The 20504-nt window shown below is 41.5% G+C and overlaps 1 protein-coding gene across 4 annotated transcripts; it reads right to left on the bottom strand.

Moving 5' to 3' along the window:
• Positions 1 to 318: 318 nt before the first annotated feature.
• Positions 319 to 20111, bottom strand: Mfsd1 (major facilitator superfamily domain containing 1). Of its 4 annotated transcripts, XM_046431837.2 has the most exons (16): positions 19958 to 20111; positions 18833 to 18885; positions 17478 to 17590; positions 15977 to 16019; positions 15656 to 15723; positions 14467 to 14575; positions 11360 to 11462; positions 9588 to 9686; positions 8895 to 9006; positions 7753 to 7809; positions 7245 to 7401; positions 5715 to 5812; positions 5037 to 5149; positions 3188 to 3235; positions 2347 to 2404; positions 319 to 956 (listed from the first exon to the last, which is right to left on the bottom strand). In XM_046431837.2, the coding sequence occupies exons 1-16, from the start codon at positions 20100 to 20102 to the stop codon at positions 953 to 955; spliced, it is 1380 nt and encodes a 459-aa protein (XP_046287793.1). In that variant the 5' UTR covers positions 20103 to 20111; the 3' UTR covers positions 319 to 952. The 4 variants fall into 4 exon arrangements, with proteins under 4 accessions (XP_046287793.1, XP_046287795.1, XP_046287794.1 ...); XM_046431839.2 differs by lacking the exon at positions 17478 to 17590 and having other exon boundaries at positions 19958 to 20079; XM_046431838.2 differs by lacking the exon at positions 319 to 956 and having other exon boundaries at positions 2343 to 2404.
• Between the last annotated feature and the right edge of the window lie 393 nt (positions 20112 to 20504).

Genomic DNA, 20504 nt, shown 5'->3' with positions numbered 1-20504 from the left:
AAGTTTGACCCTGAAGAAAGACCTACTCTGATAATCTCTCAAAGACTGTCACCAGGCACATTTTTCTCTATTACAACTTAAATTTTCTTACAGATTATCTTCCATATGAATAAAAATTCAAACCAGTGCATTAATTTATTTTATTTTTTTAGTATTTTTTATTTGTTGATGTACCTTTATTTTTTATTTATTTGCATGTGGTGCTACAGATCGAACCCAGTGCCTCACACATGCTGGGCAATTGCTCTGCCACTGAGCCACAACCCCAGCCCCGAGTGCACTAGTATTTTTTCAAAAATCAAAAGACAACTTCAAGTATTCCTTTTGCAGTGTTTTTATTTATCTATATATCATAAGTTGCAGAATGTTTGAGTTATTAACTTGTCTATAAGAAAAAACTCTACAGAAAGTTTGTGTTACAAAAGTATGCCCCAAGTGGTCAGGTCCCCAGTGCAGAGTGTGCTGCCCACTGCCCCTGGCTGTAGCGGAGCACAGCCTCATGGTGGGAGCACAATAGTCCCCACCAAGGCAATGCCCTGCAGGGAACCATCCTTCATTCTGTACAAAAGAGCCCTTCTATCCCCCAAGAACTTCCTGTTTTTCATAGGATTCTCTTTTTTTGAGATAAGAAAAAGCCACATTCCTAAGACACACTTAGTGAAAATCATCTAGATACAAGATGCAATGTTTCCCATTACGGACCATCCTGGCTGAAGTCCACCTGGATGTTGACTGGCCTTTTCCAAAGCAGAATTCTTCAGCCACACAACACAAAAGACAGGCTAAGGCAGTCCTCACAAACACACTTCCAAATAGGTAGATCTGAACCATAAATATGACTTTCCACTCCATTATTTTTCCTAATAACTAAACTCTAAATTAAAAAAATATATAACGGAAGTTTCCACATGAACGGTGTGCACAGCCCATTCTCATGCGTCACTGCTGCTTCTCATCTGCAAAACATGACACAATGGATCATTGAAAAGAGGAAGAAGAAACCATGGAGCCTCATCTGGTTTACAAAAGAAAAGCCATAGCATTTTAAGACATGTGGTATTCAATACAGTAAGTTACACACTTTCCTGGGTAATTCTATAACTCTTCTTGATTATAAAAGTAACATAGAAAATTTATAAAATATGGAAAAGCAGAAAAATAACCCTATAACCTTGCCATTCAAATGGCTTTATTTCTTCTGATATTTTCTCTACTAAGACACAGGTGAGTGGGTTTCAGACATACACACACTGACATACTTTTTCTTGAATAAAATCAACATATTGCATTTCACTTTTGTCTTACTTATTAAGTCCCTTTAACATTAAAAGTCCTCCTACATCATTTCTAATTTTTGGCATGATAAAGACCATCACAGATGGTAAAATTCATATTTCTGATTTTTTCCCCAGTGGTGGAGACTGAACCCTAGTTCATTCATACTAGGTAAGTGCTCTACCACTAAGCCACACCCCCAGCATCTGATATTTTCTTCAGATGTATTTCTAGAAGCAGAATTACTTCGTTAGAGGTAAATTTGATAATATGGCCAAAATCCCACCTTTCCCCAAAAATAACCTGTTCTACAAGACTTCGATCTATTCAAGTCACAAGACTTACAATTTTAAGGCATATGCATTTAAAATAAAGAGTTTAAATCATAAAAAAAATAGTGTCTAAAAATTAGAAATAACAAGAAATAGAAAAAATAAAATAAAATTTAAAAAAAAGAATGAGTAAAATAGCATAATAGAGCTAAAAAAAAAAAAAAAAAGAAATAGAATTACTGTTTTAGTAAACTTAGAAAAAATTAACTCAAACTCCATGCTATATACTCAGTCTGTTCCAAAAGAGTCTGAGAACAGAGTCACATGCTGATACTAGAACAAGATGAAAAATTACCTTAACCACTTAAGCAAAGGTAAGTATCTGGGAGATGGGAAGAGTACAACCGCCCAGGAACTCAGGGCCAGGCCTTTCCTCTGCCACTCAAGAACTACCCCTCTCTCTGCCAGAAGGCAAGGTCAGCCCAATCATGTTTTATTCTTAATTAAGCTGCTGTGATAGTCTTTTTAATTTTTTTTGAAACAGGAATTTTGTCCCCACAGTTCCAGATATAATTGTCAGCTCTCAAGAGAGATTAATTATTAGAATTCTAAACCCAATAACTTGAAATAGAATGCTAATATTTAAAACTTTCAAAATAAAAGACAACTCAGCGGGGTTGCAGCTCAGTGGTAGAGCGCCTGCCTCTCACTCACGGAGCCAGGGTTGGATCCCCAACTCCAGAGAGGAAAAGACAAAAATAAATAAATAAAGACAACTTTTCTCCCTTTTCACACTTACTCAGTATGAGAAAGTTTCATTTCTTCCCTTTTTCTTGCAGAATAATTTAGGTTCCCATCTAAAACACAAACACAGAATCTTTTCATTCAAATATTATAAGTAAAATTCATCCATGCAAATATTTGCATGGACAAAGTAAATATATAAGTAATATAAAAAGTAATATAAAAAGCTATGAAAGAAAAAACAGAATTCTTATGTGATATAAATAATCCTTAATTTTAGTTTTTATCTTTAAATTTGGAATAATGTATTGCTTCAGGTTTTATTAATTGAAACATTATGTCAATATTCAGTAATAGTGAAAATTAAGAGAAAGTAAAGGACATGACCTGAAACTATTTAGACAGCAGGTATATTACATTCTGCTGAGCACATAGCATCCGTCAGCAGCAAAGACAACATCAAAATCTTACAAAGAACAGAAATGTACTAATCTACGTTGTACTAATATGTATTAGCAAAAGGAAAATCTGTATTTCCAATTATAAACCAAACACTTTTGACTCTAAAATGCAAACTACAACTACAAATTTGCCTACTTCTTATTGTTTAAAAATATAGGATGGCAACACATAATGGTTTAGGTTATTTTTTAAATACAATATTTTTGTTCATGTAATAATAACATCTAAGACTTTATATTCCAAAATGACAGCCATTTTAATAAACATGCAAGTCCAGAATACATAATAATACGACATGATCAAATGTGTTTCCAAGACTATTAAATCAATGAAAACACTGGCCTACAAGAGGTGTGCAGACAACCCAGGGATCCCACACGATGACCCCAGGAGCTTGTCCCACAGGAGCTTGAGAAAAAAATATCACTTCTTACCTCGGACACGATTCACCAAATAAAGTAAGACCACAGATAAAAGTGACACTAGGAGTGAAAAAAAAGAAAAAAGAAACAGGGTCTTTTAAAACTAAGTATTTCTTCTTAATAATCTCTATGTAATTACAAAATGTAGATTCATCAAATCTTTATTAATTGGCTTTTTAAAAAATTAAAATAGTAGTCTCATTATTGGGTTTTTCCAAAAGCACTAAATTATAAGTCACACAGCATTTTCTGCATGAGAACTGGCTGCTACTCAGCCAGGACCGCAAGGCCTGAAAGAGAAGTTTAACTCTAACCCCATGTGCCCATCAGCAGATGGATGGATAAAGAAAATGTGGAGTTTTATACAGCTACAAAGAATGAAATTACATTTGTTGGTAAATGAATGGAACTAGAGAACATCATGCAAACTGAAATAAGCCAGATCTAGAAAGTCAAGGGTCAAATGATGGATCTCATATGTAGAAGCTAGTGAGAAAAGGGGTGGGGGCTCATAATATAGAAAGGGGATTAGAGGAAGAACAGAGTAGGGAAAGGGGATGCAGGGAGTTCAGTGGGGAGAACGAGGGAATGAAACAGACCAAACCATGCTATGTGCACATATGAACATGTCACAGGGAGACCACCCCACAGGAGGGGGGGCCAACCCCCCACGCTGCCCCAACCTCCTTCTCTCTCTAAATGCTGGTCCTTCCAGAACTTTCCAAGCCGCTGCCAGCCCCTAGACTGCTTACCATTTCACAGAATTCCAAACAGAAGTAGTCCCTTGGGGATTTCAAGCCTGAAGACACTGTGTACATTTTAGAAATGAAATAACTATACATGAAGACACAGTCACCAGACTCCTGGGGCCAGGAGAATCTCAAAAGTGAGGGCTGGCTTTTCCTTTTCCAAGTCAAGCAGTTCAATTTACTTTAAATTAATATGGCAATAAAGAAGTACTTTTTAAATGGCACAGTGTTTGGTTTGAGACCCAAATATATGTTGAACTGTGGACTGAAATTAAACCACATCCTACAGCATTAAAAACTGTCAAAACACCTCATGACCTCATGCTAGATTCTTAAATGACCCACTGTTAAAAACAAATGATGATATGTCATGAGCTTTGTAATGTTTTGAACAACCAATAAAAAAAAAAACAGAAAAAAAATGATGAATTTTTAAAATTTGATGCACTTATTTCTAAAATTATAATAATAAAATGAACTCCAGGCTTCTCATAAGCAATTACATGCAAATACCATGTCTCAAGCACAGTTTTTATTGCTGCAGATGCTAACAGTTTGCTAAAATCATCACCATGATTTATCATTTTAATGAAGAATGAAACTTGATAGGTTATAGAAGACATTCTCAGATAAATACAATTTACTGTATATGATAAAGATTATCAATGGAAAATGTTGATTTATTTTTATAGTTTTTCAACAGTTTCCTAATACTTTTTATTTTTAACCAATGAACGAGGTTAAACCTTAAATGACAGACTGAAAATAAAAGCAACTTAAAACAGCCTAATAAATGAACCATGAGCACTCACCCCAAAACCACTGTACTATGCATACATTCAAGGACCCTCCAAACCCTTTTACTTGAAAAGGGAAAATTGTTTTTAAACCATGAATATTTAAAACAGAACACAAAGCAGATTCCACTGATGCCTTCATAGACAGGAATCTTCCAAGAGGGGACCAGAGAGTCGACAGCTGTGAAACTCTTATACACAGGCTAAGAACTGGGCAAATCTGAACAATTTTTAGAGATTCAGTCTCAGAGAGGGAGACAGAAAACAGCAATAATAAAACCTAAGGATAAAAATATCATCACATGACATACTCACAATAAACACAGGCAACGAAGAAAACTTCTAGAAACAAATATCCCCAAGTATCCAGTATCATGCCAGCAATAATGGAAATGATGGCCAGCCCCAGGTTCTGAATGGACTGCATGCTGTCATTGAGAAACAGAAAAGCACACTTCACTCTGCAGTCTCCACAGAGCCAGCACCTCCTGCCAGCCACATGCTATCAATGATAAAAGATGTTCCCACGGGGGATGATGGGACAGACTTTTTCCTTCTCCCATAACTACTTCTGCTACTAGACCATCTGCTCAAAGGTAAGGGAGCCTGCCTCCTAAGTGCATAAGTACTCAACTCCTTCATACCCAAGCAAAGGGCTCCGTGCGCACCAGCCACAGGTGCGGCTGCCCCTCCTGCCTTCTGGGGCCACGATGGGGCTCAACATCTTGAGAGGCCCTGGATGGTGGGCAGAGGATGGCAGGGTCAGCAATGACCTCTTACAGCTTAGCTCACAGCAGCTTCTACTGGAGACCTTGAGCTCTTGGGGCCACCACAGTATCCTAAGTAGATTAAGGGACTCTTCGAGCTACCACTGGGTTCAGAGCTATCCCAGAAGCCTTTGATAGCTAGATCCAAGAATCAGAGCTTTACAATAATTAAAATGACTCAGCAGAAGAAGACATAAATGTCCGAATGTGTCAATACTATACTCACAAGCCATATGCAGTTCCCAACTGGTGTTCAGGAACAACAAATGCTACCATTGGCCACAATGCACAGGCAAGCAATGAATAGGAGAGTCCCAGAAGACACTGCAGAAGCCGGGGAAAGGAAGAGTCTCCATTAGCCAAAAGGTGATTTCCTTTGATACAATTTAGCAAAACTGACACAGAAACTTAAATATAAAAACATTCAAGGAAATTTTACTGTGATTAGACTAGAATTCACTCAAAAGGAACCAACCCATCCCCTACCCATTACTCTCTCTAGTGCCAAGCTACACACTGTCTTAACCCCTTTTGCTAGTAGTGGTATTGTCTGCAGACATAGCTGGCTGGAGCCAGGCAAGGACCTGCAAGAAAATACAGTTAATATGAAAACGGCTCTTACTGATGTTCTGGCCAAGCTACTTTCCAGTATTCGCTAGGGTTACATATTAGGCAATTGAGGCAACATATGTCAACAGTCCACTATCCTGCCTCCAGGGCCATCAGTCACACCTGGGAGGTGGAGCAGAGAACCACCAACCACTGGTTGTTAGACATCACCTAATGCTGACTTTAACTTTATGATTTAAGTTTAAATAGGTATCATTTTTACCTATCAGACTGGTAAACATTAAAATAATGCCAACTTCCCATGCTGGCAAGGAAAACAGACATGTCTGTGTATTACTGGTGAGGTTTTAGAGTTATAAATGGGAGCCAGGCATGGTAGTGCACACCTGTAATCCCAGAAGCTGGGGAAGCTGAAGCAGGAGGATGGCAAGTTTAAGGCCAGCCTCGGCAACTTAGCAAGGCCCTAAGCAGCTTATCTCAAAATAAAAAATGAAAAGGGCTGAGGAAGTGGCTCAGTGGTAGAGCACCTGTGGGTTTAATCTCCAGAGCCACAAAATAATAACAATAAAGTAATAAACGGGCAGAAGTTACTGGAGCAGCTTCACAACATCCACCTGGATGGTAACTGCAAAGGCTCTGAAGCAGCATCTCCATCCCTGGGACAGGACTGCCCTGAAGGAAAGCTCTGCGGTGCAATCCTCACCACCAGCCTGAGCATTTATGCACCAGAGGTTCCTGTATCTACAGATCAGAGAGGCAGCACTTGGGCCTGAGGTCTTAAAAATGACAATGTGAATGAAGAGCAGCAATAAGGACTGTGAATTTACTACTGCTTTCTTACCTGCCCAGAATTAAAGATGGAAGAATAGACACTGGGCAGGTATGGGTGTTACTACTTTTGATGGCAGGGCTTCTTTGAATGATGCTTAAGAAAGGAAAGGAAATAACTAGCGTTTCATCTTTCATAAGGCTACTCTTCTTCAAATTCTACTTCAGAGCTGAAATCATCCTATAAAAATAAGTTAAATGAACTAAAAACTCATGAATTAATAATCAATAATTACACTTGAAAAAAATAATTAATTTGCACAAACTGAAATCAATCACGCCAGAGGGGCTTGTTAAACATGCTCCTGACATGGACCCAAAGGAGTCCTCCCTGAAGCCCGGCCCCCAATGGCATTACCATAGCGATCCAAGGGGTCCACATGGTGAAGGCCAGCATCATGTGGGATATGAGAGTGGTGGCCACCGCACAAAGAACCCAGATGATGTTCTTCCCTGTCTTATCCACCAAGAGCCCAAATATTGGGGACATGGGTGCTGATATGATGTACACAACACTGCCCAGAGAACACAACAGTCAGTGAAGTGCAGCACAGCTGAAGAGAAAGTCCAAGAAGTCCCAAAACACTAGGCAATGCAACTCCTAACACTTAATGTAGCATTTTTCTAAACTGACCATCATAAAAACAGAACGTAGTAATTAATTAATTTTAAAAAAAGAAAACAGAACATAAAGAGTAGTCTCAGAATTCTCTGGCTTGCCATAAACACTAAGGTGGGCCCTCAGGATTACAGTCCCAGTTCCATCTCAGGTTCACATGTGCTACTGGGTCACATGCACCCTTCTTGCTTCTTATAACATTTGTTTATTAAGACCTGCAGAAGCTCTTACAGAATTAAGTAAGTACCTGTTAACTGCACTTGCTTCCTGAGGAGAAAATCCAAATTTCTCTATAAAGAAAACTCTAAAATTTAAGAAAAAAAAAAAGCATATTAGAGAGAAATACTGTTTTTTAAAAACAAAAGACAAAACAAAGGTGAATGAAAATAAGTTTAATAAACCATTTTTGAAATAATTTTCCCAGCTTATTTGATATTTGAGCAATCTACTGAAGTGTAAGTACTTACAGAAATATTTCATTTCCTCAAATGCAATGCCAATTTTTTTCCCTTCTACCTATGCTGTGGGCAGTCCACACAGATTTTCAGAAACCCAAGTACACTGCTACAAGGAATTAAGGATGCTTTTTTTTCCTTAAAGGCAGTACTGGGTGGGTTCTTTGATAAATAAGATCCTTGTTTCAAATTATTTAAAAGAGAACATAACCTTAAAGGTTATAAATACATCCTTTTACACTCATCAAACTCACATATTGCTCTGTTTAAGCAGCTATCAATGAAAAAGGAGAGAAGCTAAAGAAGAACTCGCTTTGAGACTCGAATCTAAGTCGGAAAGAATTACAGTCCTAGCAAATGGCAGGACACAATCATAACACATCAGTATGTGGTCTTCAATCCCAATAACCACTTCCTCATCAAGGGATAAAGGGAAACAAAAGGAATACTGGTTCAAAATCAAGTAAAACATCAGTATTAGGAATCAAAGACTATTTCAAAATCAACTACTAAGGCCAGGCATCATGGCGCACACCTGTAATTCCAGCAACATGGGAGGCTGAGGTAGGAGGATCACAAGTTCAAAGCCAGCCTCAGCAGCTCAGCAAGGTCCTAAATGATTTAGTGAGACCCTGCCTCAAAATTCAAAAAAATTTTTAAAAGGGCTGGGGATGTGGCTCAGTGATTAAGCACCCATGGGTTCAATCCCCAGTTCAAAAAAATAAATATCAGTATTATGTGTCAAAAACTGTTATTTTTCTTCAAAAGAATAACAAAAGTATTAAACCAACACTAAAATCCATGATAGCCCAGGATAGGAAACAATTCCTGTATAAATATAAATTATAACCAAAGAAGGTTTAAAAAAACATATTTATAGTTGAGCTTCCTATAATTTAGCCAGAAAAAAAATGGAATACTAGAGAATACTCACTTTCCCAGACCAATAAAAGGGAACACGGCAACATAGTAGCAGACACAAATGATGAATATCAGCCACAGAGGTAAGGAGAAGTCCTTTATATCAGTCAACTTAATAACTTCACCTTAGAGAAGCAAGGGAAGAGGCTATGAGCATAATTCTATCAGAGGAGTTTTCATCTGTAATCAAGAATTTTTTTATTATATGTTTAATCTTTGCAATTCAGTTCAAAAAAAATTCTAGAAAATTAGATAAATACCACCTCTGAGATAACTTACAAATAAGGGAAAGCAGAAAGCAAGAAAGGCACCTACCTTCCCCCTCTCTTCTTGAAACAATAACTATTTCACAAATATAAAAACTAAAACTAAGACTGCAAATTCTGTCAAATGTTAAGAGGGGGAAAAGTATCTAAACATTGAGACAAGGGAAAATAGACATGAAAATAAAACATATGTACTAGTCCTGCTGGGAACTTATTGCATTGTAAACATCAGCTATAATACCAGTTACTCAGGAGGCTGACACAGGAAGATTTCATGTTCAAGGCCAGCTTGAGCAACTTAGCAAGACCCTGTCTCAAAATAAAAAGGACCAAGACTGTAGCTCAGTGGTATAGCACCCAGTGGTGCAATCCCTGGTATCACCAACAACCAAGAAAAGCCACAATTCCCCAGAGCCCAATCTCCTACCATTTAGACATACCTGTTTTTCCTTGTTCTTTATGAAGGATTCTCTCTGCTCTGTGATCCAAGTAAGCAAGGGCCAAGGCACAGATTAGTGAAAGGATACATGTTATAGCCCCTAAATTTAAAAAAAAAAAAAAAAAGGAGATCTCAAAATGAGCAGACTGGAGGCTCCTGAAAAGCAACACATTGATCCACAGTGCAGCAGGGAAGGGGAATGAGGAAAGCCCAGGACCCACCCTGACAGTGGAGGAAGTGCTCGCGCCAAGTGCCCAAGGAACAGCAGTTTCTGAACTCCACTCTCCCAGCACAAGGCTGGAAATCATCCAGTCCTGCACAGCACAGGACAGCCTGGTGGAAGCTGACAGCCAGCTAGCAAGTGAGTCTTGGATAAAGTCAGCCTAAGCACCAGCTGCCGACAGGCACCAAGGACCCAGCCACCTCTTCTCCTGGTGCAGTCTATGCAACCCACTCCTAGCACCCACAGACCCACATTCCCAGGCACAGCTCCCTCGGGGCTTTCCTTCCTACAAGCTCAGCATTTCCACTAAGTGCTGACCTCACATCATCAAAGAAAATCAGGACAGACTCAGTGACACTTATGCATCTCAAGAAGAATTCTAGGAAGAGGCTTAGTGAAATAAATGAATCTTTCATCTTCAACTGACTAACACACTGTAATCCAGTTGAGAAACAGCTGAAATGACAGGAAACATGGGTTCCACTGCTGGCACCAACAAGCCATGTCACACAGGACCCAGAACCTAACCCCTCTGGGCTTCAATTCCCCACCTGTAAAACAAGAGGCTTTGACTTGATGATGGCTTGGGTCTTTTCTGACTCTAAAATTCCCATCACAGAGACACTAGGGAGATGCTGAAGAGCATCTGGAAGTAAAAAAGGAGCTCTGGTGAAGGCGAAAGACTTCAGGGGAGGGTGTGGAAAAGGGAGTCTTTATAGAGGTCTGCCCGCTGGGATGACCTCCACTGTCCCTTTAACAGTACATATAGCCCAGGAATAGCCCATGTCTGCATGTAGCCCATTTCAGCCATTTCTCAACTGGACCACAGTGTGTTAGCCATAAGGAACAAAAGATAAGCAAATATTGGACATAAGGCTTTTACCATCAAGCCGCAGGTCTCAACACATCCACACTGTGGGGCTCAGCAAGACAAAACCACTCTCAGAGAAAAAGCACAGGAGGTAGATCCAGAAAACTTCAAATGCTGCTCAGAGATCCACCCAGTAACTAACACCATTGAGCCTTGGCTAAGAAAATTAGTGGCAAGAGTGACCTATACAGTTTTGTAACCTACCACAATTTTTCAGAAAAGAAAACTGAGACACAAATGATTAACCTTCTTGACCCAGGCTACAGAACTAGTTAGAACTACTTAGAGCCAGAACCAAAACTCAGGCTCCCATCTCCCACATTGGTGGATTTTTAACCACCAATAACATACTAGATCTATCTCCAAGCTCTCCGACACTCTGTCTTCCTTCTGCTCTAAGCACCTTGGAGAACAAATTCCCTGCCTGCTCTCAGTCTGTAGGCTTTCTCTTTGAATATACATAAGGAGGAATAAGACCCTCCCTTTAGAAAATAGAAATCAAAATACAAAGAGGGCACTTGACTGTTACTTCTAGTTAGGTCAAAGAATTCTCCGACTGTGGGGCAAAATCACAACTGACGTGGCTGGACACTAACCCGGTAGTTTTCCTCTCTGCCACAATACCGCCTGTGACAAGCTTCCAGGAGTGACAAGCTGTGGGACATCAGGGTCCACTCACCAACCATAAGTGTGAACCCAAGGGTTGTGTGACCAGCAGAACCCAACGAAGCTTCAATCTCAGAATACAGCCACCCCATGACGTTCATGTTCACTGTACTTCCCTAAAGGAAAAAAAGAAAAACAAACAAACAAACAAAACAGAACTTTTGATTATTTATACATCTGCCTCACTTGGGAAAAAAAGAATTTGAGGTAGCTTAATTATAAAAAATGATTATAATTCAGACTCAGGTTAAACAGGAGATATTTTTCTTAATATAAGAAAATAACGAATAAAGCCACAAAGTTGCTACACGTACACAAAATGCTAGTTTATTAGAAAATGCAAGTATGCAAAATACACAATACATTTACAACTTCCTAGCGCCAAACAAAAAATGAGATAAGTTATAAAATTCAGAGTTCCTAAGACAAAACTATACCATAGCTAAGGAAAAGCACAGCTATTCCTGGTACTGAAATATGGGGGGCCAGGGAGTATCCTTCCTCTGAATATCCTTAAAGTGAACAGTAAAAGTTATAGCAGAAATTGTCACCACTTATTTACTCATTCAGCAACTCCTGAGTCCCTGTTATATGTCAGCCATTGTTCAGGAATATAACAAAGAACACAACAGAAAAATGTCTAATTTTCATGAAGCTTACATTTTAACAGGGTTAAAAATGTACACTAAATAGTTACAGGTACTTAAATAAAGTGGGAAAGGAGGATACAGCATTGTGGGAGGAGGCCTGGCTGAGACTGACTGTGACAGTGGAGCAGACCATTGGGAAGGGAGCCCAGGACATCTGGCAAAAGCAGTATAGGTGGGACAGCTGGTGCACAGCTGAGAGGAGCCTGCCTGGAATGTTCGAGACCACAGGGATGTGAGGAGGAGAGAGGAGAAGTCTGGTGAGGAAACACCAGGATCACCATGGATTAGCCATCAACACCAGGATCGTCGTGGCTGGAGTGTGCCAAGAGAAGGCATCCAAAGATCATGCCCAGGGCACCCCAGCTATGGGGGCCACCAAGACAGTGGAGAAGAACGCACAGAAAGGAAGAGGAGACTGAGACTGCCGCGTCCTGGAGCCCAGAGAGAGCCCTCGTGCCAAACGCTGGCAGTGGACGACGCTAGAGACAGAAATGACCACGTCCCAACAAATACAGCCACAGAACTCACACAGCTGCCTCTTACAAAATGCAGTCAACGGCAGGACTCCATTGGGAAATGAGGTAGTGGACCCTGCTCCACCATCACTGCAGTTCCAGCTCCTCAGAGACGCTGCCCCACATCACTTCACCCACCATCTCAGAGCCGGGCTTGCCAAGGCCTCAGTGAGCACTTGTTGGAATAATAAGCTTAAAAGCGACAAGTTACCGATGAAAATCACATAATGCAGTGGAAGAGCTCCTTTATCCTCTACACCATCAATTCCTTTCACCTCCAACGGCTTCGCACAGCCCCCAAATATGTAAACCAGATGACATCAATAGCCCTGGCTGAAGCAGAGGGGCTGCCAAGGCCCAGCTCCCCACCTTCTCCAGCCTCCCCACCACTCCCACAGCTCTTGCCCTAGGTCCCAGAACTCCCAGCCTCCCTCCAGGAACTCAGGGCTCCTTGGATGCTGCCCCAGGAGTACCAATAGGGTATGAGGACGCAGAGACCCTGGAGGTCCCTGGTAACAACAGAGTCAAGAAGAACAAGTCCTGCTCAGTGAACTATTTTCTTTTCTGAGAAGTTACTCAACCAGATCCACAAACTGCCACAGACATATCCTGACTTGTGCAAGACATATAATGAAGCTTTTGAGAGTGCTTGTAGAAAAATTGAGAAAACGTGGAAAGACAAACTCAAGGCGTTACAAACTGAAATACTATTCCGGTATTTTATCAAAGTGATAAAAGGGCTGTTCAAGGCAGTGATAGCCCTACTGTCAACAAAGGACCCTCTCCTATCCCTCAACAGGGAGGCCCAGCATCTCTGGACGGGACGTGGACCTGTGTCTCAACAGTACTCAGGGCCCCAACGAACCTTGTGACTCTGTCATCCCCAGTCCCCAGGCCTAAGGAAAGAGAAGTAGACGAGTTTCACAGGGAAAATGTCAGAATACAGAACTATGTGCAATACTGACTAGAAAGAACCTGCATGTACACAGCCACATAAATGATAACATAGTCAGTAAAGACTTTTTTTAAAAAATTTTAGTTGTAGATGGACACAACACCTTTATTTACTTATTTTTATGCGGTGCTGCGGATCGAACCCAGTGTCTCACACATGCTAAGTAAGTGCTCTACAACTGAGCCACAGCCCAGCCCCCTGTAAAGACTTTTATACTGGATTTCTTCATACTATTAGTCTTTGGAAGTCTGGTTTTTTAATGGCAAGAATATTTTTTTGACGCCTCTATTCATAAGACTTTATTGGGAAAAAAAAACCCTAACATGACTCAGGACTGCTGGAACATCTTCTAGGATGCATTAATAAAACCATGAAGTCCCCTGGGCAGCCTCTACCAGACCAAACCACTCCTGGATTCCAATGTCTAGGCTTGTAAGTAAGCAAGACAAGAATCACACCAGTGAGGTCACCAGGACCCACATCACATAGCTTAGACAACCACAGGAAATGGATGCCTCTGACCAAGAACTTAAGCACCGTCTTCACATAAGCCACATGCTGTGGCAGGTGGAAGGCACAGAAGGCCAGAGCAGGGACAACAGCAGAAGCTGCTCAGGAAGGAGGCTCCTCGCCACATGTAGCTGAACTTCATGGAGGTGCAGGCAGGAGGCGCCTCGGCACAGAGGGCCTGGGCCTCCCATCTCAGCCAGCAGAACCTGCTTGGCCCTGTGCAGAGCCTTCACAGCAGGGATGCAAAAAATGGTAAGAAATCAAGACAACAAACCCAAGATCATCCCTGTACTCAGACACTGAACTAACGAACATTCACGTGGTCATTTTAGATGGTATACTAACTAAATAAGGTTAGAAATGCCTCATTTAAAAAAAAGTAAATGCTATACTGTGGCCTAGAGAAATATACGAAAATCAATGCCACATCTGTCACCCAAGAGCACACGTCACCCTGTGATTTCTAAGCAGTAACCATCATCATACTTACGATTCTAGCCATGCTAAGCTGCAGTCCAAATACCAGGTTTAATTCTTTGCCTTTAAACCAACTGACAGCATATGTGTTCTGGGCAACTGCCAAGGATTCCCCACCAATCCTAAAAGCAGGAAAAAAAAACAGAAGTCACAGCTTTTAAGAAAACACCACAGCTATCAATTCTGACACACCTTCTTTCAAAAGAAGGGTCCCTATCCCCTCTGCTGCATGTAGGTGGGCCTATGTTTCAACCAACAGCCTGTGGTGGGAGTGACACATTGCGTCCCCAGTACCCCAGCCAGGTCCTAAAAGCTGACACCCACTGCCCACTCTAGGAGGCTACCTACACCTGTGCCAGGAGAAAGCCAGCCACCCAGAGGCCACATGAAGCCACATGTTGGTGCTCCAGTCAGCAGTCCTCCTCTCGTCCCCTACACACTTCCCGACTCCTCTGGTAACCAAACCGTGACTCCTATATGACCCACATCATCCTTCAGGACGTTTCTGAGCACAGGCCCATCTCTGAATCCCCTGAAAGCTCTTATGTACGCTCTGCTTCCTTCCCTCTCCCTCAGAGCACTTGTGGAGGTTTGTCACCCATGGCCACACATCCCTAGTGCTGGTGAAAGCCAGAGTAAGTCATGTTAAAGACAAAGGAACTTGTCATCTGCAACTCTCGAGGCAGGAAGCCCAGGACTGACACTGAACGGGCTTGCTGAATAGACTTTCAGGGCATCCTGCTCCTGCATAGCTCCTGGGCAGGGAGCAAAGGGACCTGCACAAGCCCAGAGAACAGCAAGGCATCCAGGACCACACCCCAGAAACCGACGGCCTATGCTTTCCTAAGTGAGGGTTCAACACAGCAGAACAGGCAAACAAGCCTGGGGATAAGTCACTCTGGAGCAGCAGTTAACTTCAAACTGACACAGGGCCAACCACAACTTGCAAAACTGCTGCTTATTTTAAAGGAAACTGAGACAACTGAGGAAGAGTCTTATATGCACAGAGGCAACATTTCAAGGATTAGAAATGACTCCTCAGAAGAACCATAATATATTTTTTAAACTCTTACTAAGAGGCTGGAGGTAACTCACTGGTAGATCATGTGCCCAGCATGTGCCAAGATCCAGGGTTCAATTCCCCTCACCAAAGAAAAAAATCCTTAATAAATGTTAAGATAAATAAAATTATGCAAACTTACCCAAACACAAATCTTCCAAATTCCATCAGCCAAAAAGCATTAACTATTGCACCCAGAGCAAAAATCACCTAGAATGTAAAATTTAATAATGACTGAATAAAAGAACGTACTCAAGAGAAACAATAAATCTTAACTTCTATAATAGTTTTACTATCCTCCTTAATAAATTTGTGAAATTAAAATGCTAACGTACATGTATTTCAAAGCTTAGACTTAGATATTTATGGGCCTTGCTTGAGTATGCTAGACATTCATTAAACACATCATTAGACAAGAATTCAAAAGTCACTGTCAAATAAATAATAAATACATTGGCCTTACCTGTCCTATGCAAACAAAGCAGCTAAAAATAATTGTGCCCCATCTGTTTGAGAAAGAGGGGGTAAAAGTTTTAATTTCTTCTTACATTAACATTAGTGATCACAGATTCCTTTACTACTCATTCTTTCTGGTTTTCTCTATCCACTCTGCATCTCTCCACAGAAAGAGCAATGAAGTGCTCATCTCCCTCTAAAGTCAGCAACTCTCCCAGCCAAATGCTATTTACAGAAGTCTAGACTTCTGAGGAGCTTTCAGAGGCTTTTATAATGGCATATATTAGTTTAAGCCATTACCATAAAGAAGTTCCCAGGTCAAAACTATTTAAACATGGAAATTCTTTATAAAATTTCTATTAAGAATTTAGGACTGATTCCAGGAATTCTACAGTAATTTTTAAGTGGTTATAATTCCTGATAGCTAAAAACTAGTTTTAAAACAACACACATTAACCATGTTAATACCATTACAAATCCAATATCCATCCAAGTCTGAATAATGATTAATGTTTCCCCAGAGAAACATTAGAAATGCCACCATTAGAAGAGCCCTTAAAGGTCATACAAGTAAACTGCATCTCTGAAACTTAAATCCCTCTCCAGCACTTTGTGAGACGGCCACACCATGTTCAGCTAAACATTCCCTAGTACAAGATTCACCATGGTTCCAAGACAGCATGCATCACTGTCACCCTGACCAAGTAAGCTCTTCGTCATTCTAAGTGAAATGTGCTTCCCTAAAAATTCAAGCCACTTCTACCCCTTGAGACTAAGTAAAAAATACAGTTAACTCCTGCTTCAGACCCTAACTTTTCAGAAATTTTCAAGTCAGCCCCCAGGTCTAAACACTCAGTTTCTTCAGCCTGTATCCTTCAGACACAGATTCAAATATGCTCCATCACCTTCCTCTCTGCCTTCTGGAAATACCCCCAGTGGATCCAAGTCACCACTGCAGTCACCAAACTACACACAATCGCAAGGATGAGAATGGCAGAGCTCACAGTGCTGCTCCCTCTTCAGCATCTAATGCAAATCGCAAAAAGTCGACGCCAAGGCACAAACATAAAACCCACACAGAGCCGAGGAAGTCCACACCACTTATGCCCAACACGGTGCAGCCACCTCTCACAAAGCAGGATATTACCCATGTTTTAACAATGAGAAAACAGAAGCTCAGCAACAGTCAGGAAGCTAAGCAGGCGGCAGCAAGGGGGTCCAACCCTAGTGTGTCTGATGTGAAGTGTGAGCATAATTTAACTGAAAACTGAGTTACCCGCGTCCACCAGCAGCCTTTGCTAGCCCTGACCTTAACTGAAGTATCAAGGAAGTTTCAAACACCAGTTCCAGGGATTTAAATAACATTTTTTAAAAAACTCAAGCAGGTTATCAGTCAATATGCAAAGCCTATTTGGTTCTTTCTAGAAATACCTTAACCTAGCCCTGCATTTTCCTAATAACCAGGTGAGATTTACCCACAGGTAAGATTTTTTTTTCCCCAAGCTTACCGTATTCCAAATACTCGGTCTATCAAAAAGCCACCCAAGAAACACAAAACCACATTGGGCCAAGAGTACCAGGCATACAGCAGCATGAACTTCGTGGTATTCACCTGCATATCCTATATGAAAAGAAAATAGAACCCTCTTTTTCCAAACAGTTAGGTTTAGCAGCTAACAAATGAAAGATAAAAGAAAGTGGTTGCTTTCTTCTTTCTGTGTTGTGAAAGTTTCTTCACCATTTGTAAGTCACTTACTTGGAAATCTCACAAAAGCTACAGCCTCTGCCCCAGAAAAGTGATCACACCTGGGAACTTCTTGTATCCATCTGCCACTTGAGGGGTTTCATGGACCTCAGGACATGCAACTGTTGTGGGGACTGCCTTGGTCTGCCTGAAGGTCCTATATTCTTATTCCTTGGTTAGTGACTGCAGTGGGCATTCACCTAGCAAAAGATAACTCTAGCACATCCACATCCACCCAACCATTCCTCCTCCTCCACCTCCAACACCTACAATGCCTACACTTGCTCTTTCATTCTAGAAATACAAGAGCCAATTTATGCATTTTACTTGCTCAATGATACAAAATTTACCAAGAAAAAAAGGCAATGTTGGGCTGGGGATGTGGCTCAAGCGGTAGCACGCTCGCCTGGCATGCGTGCCGCCCGGGTTCGATCCTCAGCACCACATACAAACAAAGATGTTGTGTCCACTGAAAACTAAAAAAAAAATAAATAAATAAATATTTAAAAAAAAAAAAAGAAAAAAAGGCAATGTAAATACCCAAGAAACTGTAAACATCTCTATTTTTACAGTTCAAAACCAGACTAAGAATACTGACAAGGACAACACTCAAACTGTACACATTTAAAAATGACAATAAAGGGACTGGGATTGTGGCTCGGCAGTAGAGCCCTGGCCTAGCATGTGTGAGGCACTGGGTTGGATCCTTAGCACCATTAATTAATTAATTAAAATCAATGTACTGTGTCCATCCACAACTAAAAATATTTTTTTTTAAAATGACAATAAAAACATTTAAGAAAGCAAAGCATTATCCCCAAATCATTTGTCACTCAGATGTTGGAGCAGCGGGAAAGTGAAATAAAAACAAAAACTAATATTTTGGCAATCCTGTAGAAACAGGATATTATTATTTACCTAAGGTATTAAACAATTTCAAGTCACATATATGCTATAAATTAATTTCTTGTGGCAACTCATTTCAGCTTGAGAACACTCCTCCTGACTTGTGGGTCTGATGACTACAGATGTTAGTGGACTTTTCAGACTAGGCAACACAGGATGTGCTGCTACAACTGTTCCAAAGCAAAGGAACAAAACTGAAAAAAATCAACTTACCCGCTTAACCTGGGTCTGAAGGGCAGCAGGACTGTCATAGCAGAAATAGCTGCCTAGAAAAGGCAAAACATTTTGCAAGTAACAATAGTGCCCACATAACAATTTCAAGTTGCAATGACTACCCTAAGATGGTTTCAAATGTTTATACTACAGGCTCCAGGGCTGAGACTATGAAAACTTTCTGGCCCACTTCCTTATTACCAGTATTTTCTAAGTCATAGCCAAATAAGTTCCACAGTGTAGTATACATACAGCAAATAATGGGAACTTGAATTATGCTGCAAGCAACAGTTTTTCCATTTTATTTTCATATGTCATGTTTATTGTTTTATTATCAGCTTCATGAACCAGCTATATTTTGTTTATATAAAGCTAACAACACACATTAACGATTTAACAAACCTACTGGACTGTTTCCTAACCTTAACACTGATGTCAGCAGATATCCTGGGAGCAAAAGAGCGTGGTTTAGCTGTTCTGACTAGACCAGAATTTTAAACAAATTCTAATTCTACAAGCAAAATACTTAATGTTAAATAATTCAGGGACTACAGTGCTAGGAATAAAGAAAAATAAAGCTGAGAGTTCTAAAGAATCAAGTTAAAAATATCTCTTGGAGGATCAAAAGTGGGGAGAGATGTGATATTCATACACTATGATTTATTTTAAAGGTACAATAACTGACAGCCTACAATAGGGTACAAATACCGCCCCATTTCTACTCTCCAAATACACAAACCTACAAATTCAGAGGAACAAAACTGTTACACGTTAAGCTTCTGAAGCACAGGCATACTACCGAAGTGACCCAAGATAAGGTAGCTGTTGAGTAGGGGCAATTTCTTAAAACTTTTCGTGGTTGTTGCTGATCCCTGTCCCTAAACCCAGAAACTTTCAGCTCCCGCTTTAATCGCTTCCCAGGATGGGCGAATGGGTGGGTGGGCATCTCTGCAGAACGGCAGCGGAGCGACAAGAAGCACGGAAGCCAGAGCCCCGCGCCTCCGGCACGTCCCGTCTCGTCCCTGGGACCTAGCTCCCGAGCCACCGCGCCCGAGCTCCCCACCCGGCCCGCGCAGCACGGCCGCCGGGGAATGGGTGCGGGCGGCCGCTGAGGCCCGCGCTCACCGAAGCCCAGCAGGCACATGAGCAGCAGCACCACCAGCCGGTGCGCCAGGTGGCTCGGGTCGTACAGCGCGGGCAGCGCGCGGGGTCTGCCCGCGCCGCCCGCGCTGCCCGCCAGCAGCGCCCGCGCCTCCTCGACCTCCTCCATCCTGCCACTGCCAGCCGGCCGGAAGCGGGCGCGTCACGTGGCGGAGAGGCCACGTGACCGCCAGGATCACGCGGGGCCGCACCAGTCCACGTGACGCACCGCGGGGCTGCTGTAGTCGCAGGCCGGGTTGATGAGCGTCAGCTCTGCTGCTGTTTTGCTTTTCTGTTGCGCAGTGTCAATAGGGGCGACCGAAAATTAGAATTGCTAGCTCAAGGACAGGTGCGTTTTCAAAATTGCGCTGGTGCCCGACGCTGTATAGAGCGTTTTGCGTGTTTACATGCCCATTAGCGAGGCAGCCGAGGTACCGCGGCATCCCTGATCAGGCACTTTTTTTTTTTTTTTTGGTCTTTGACAATCTCATCAGTGAAAATGTCTATATTAGTGTGGACTCAGTTTGCAACT

The sequence above is a fragment of the Marmota monax genome, unplaced genomic scaffold (assembly GCF_021218885.2).
Source record: "Marmota monax isolate L192 unplaced genomic scaffold, Marmota_monax_Labrador192_F-V1.1 WCK01_AAM20220418_F8-fsc00022, whole genome shotgun sequence".
Classification (NCBI taxonomy): domain Eukaryota; kingdom Metazoa; phylum Chordata; class Mammalia; order Rodentia; family Sciuridae; genus Marmota; species Marmota monax.
Note: the sequence above shows the minus strand (reverse complement) of the source record. Positions and strands in the feature narration are given on the sequence as shown.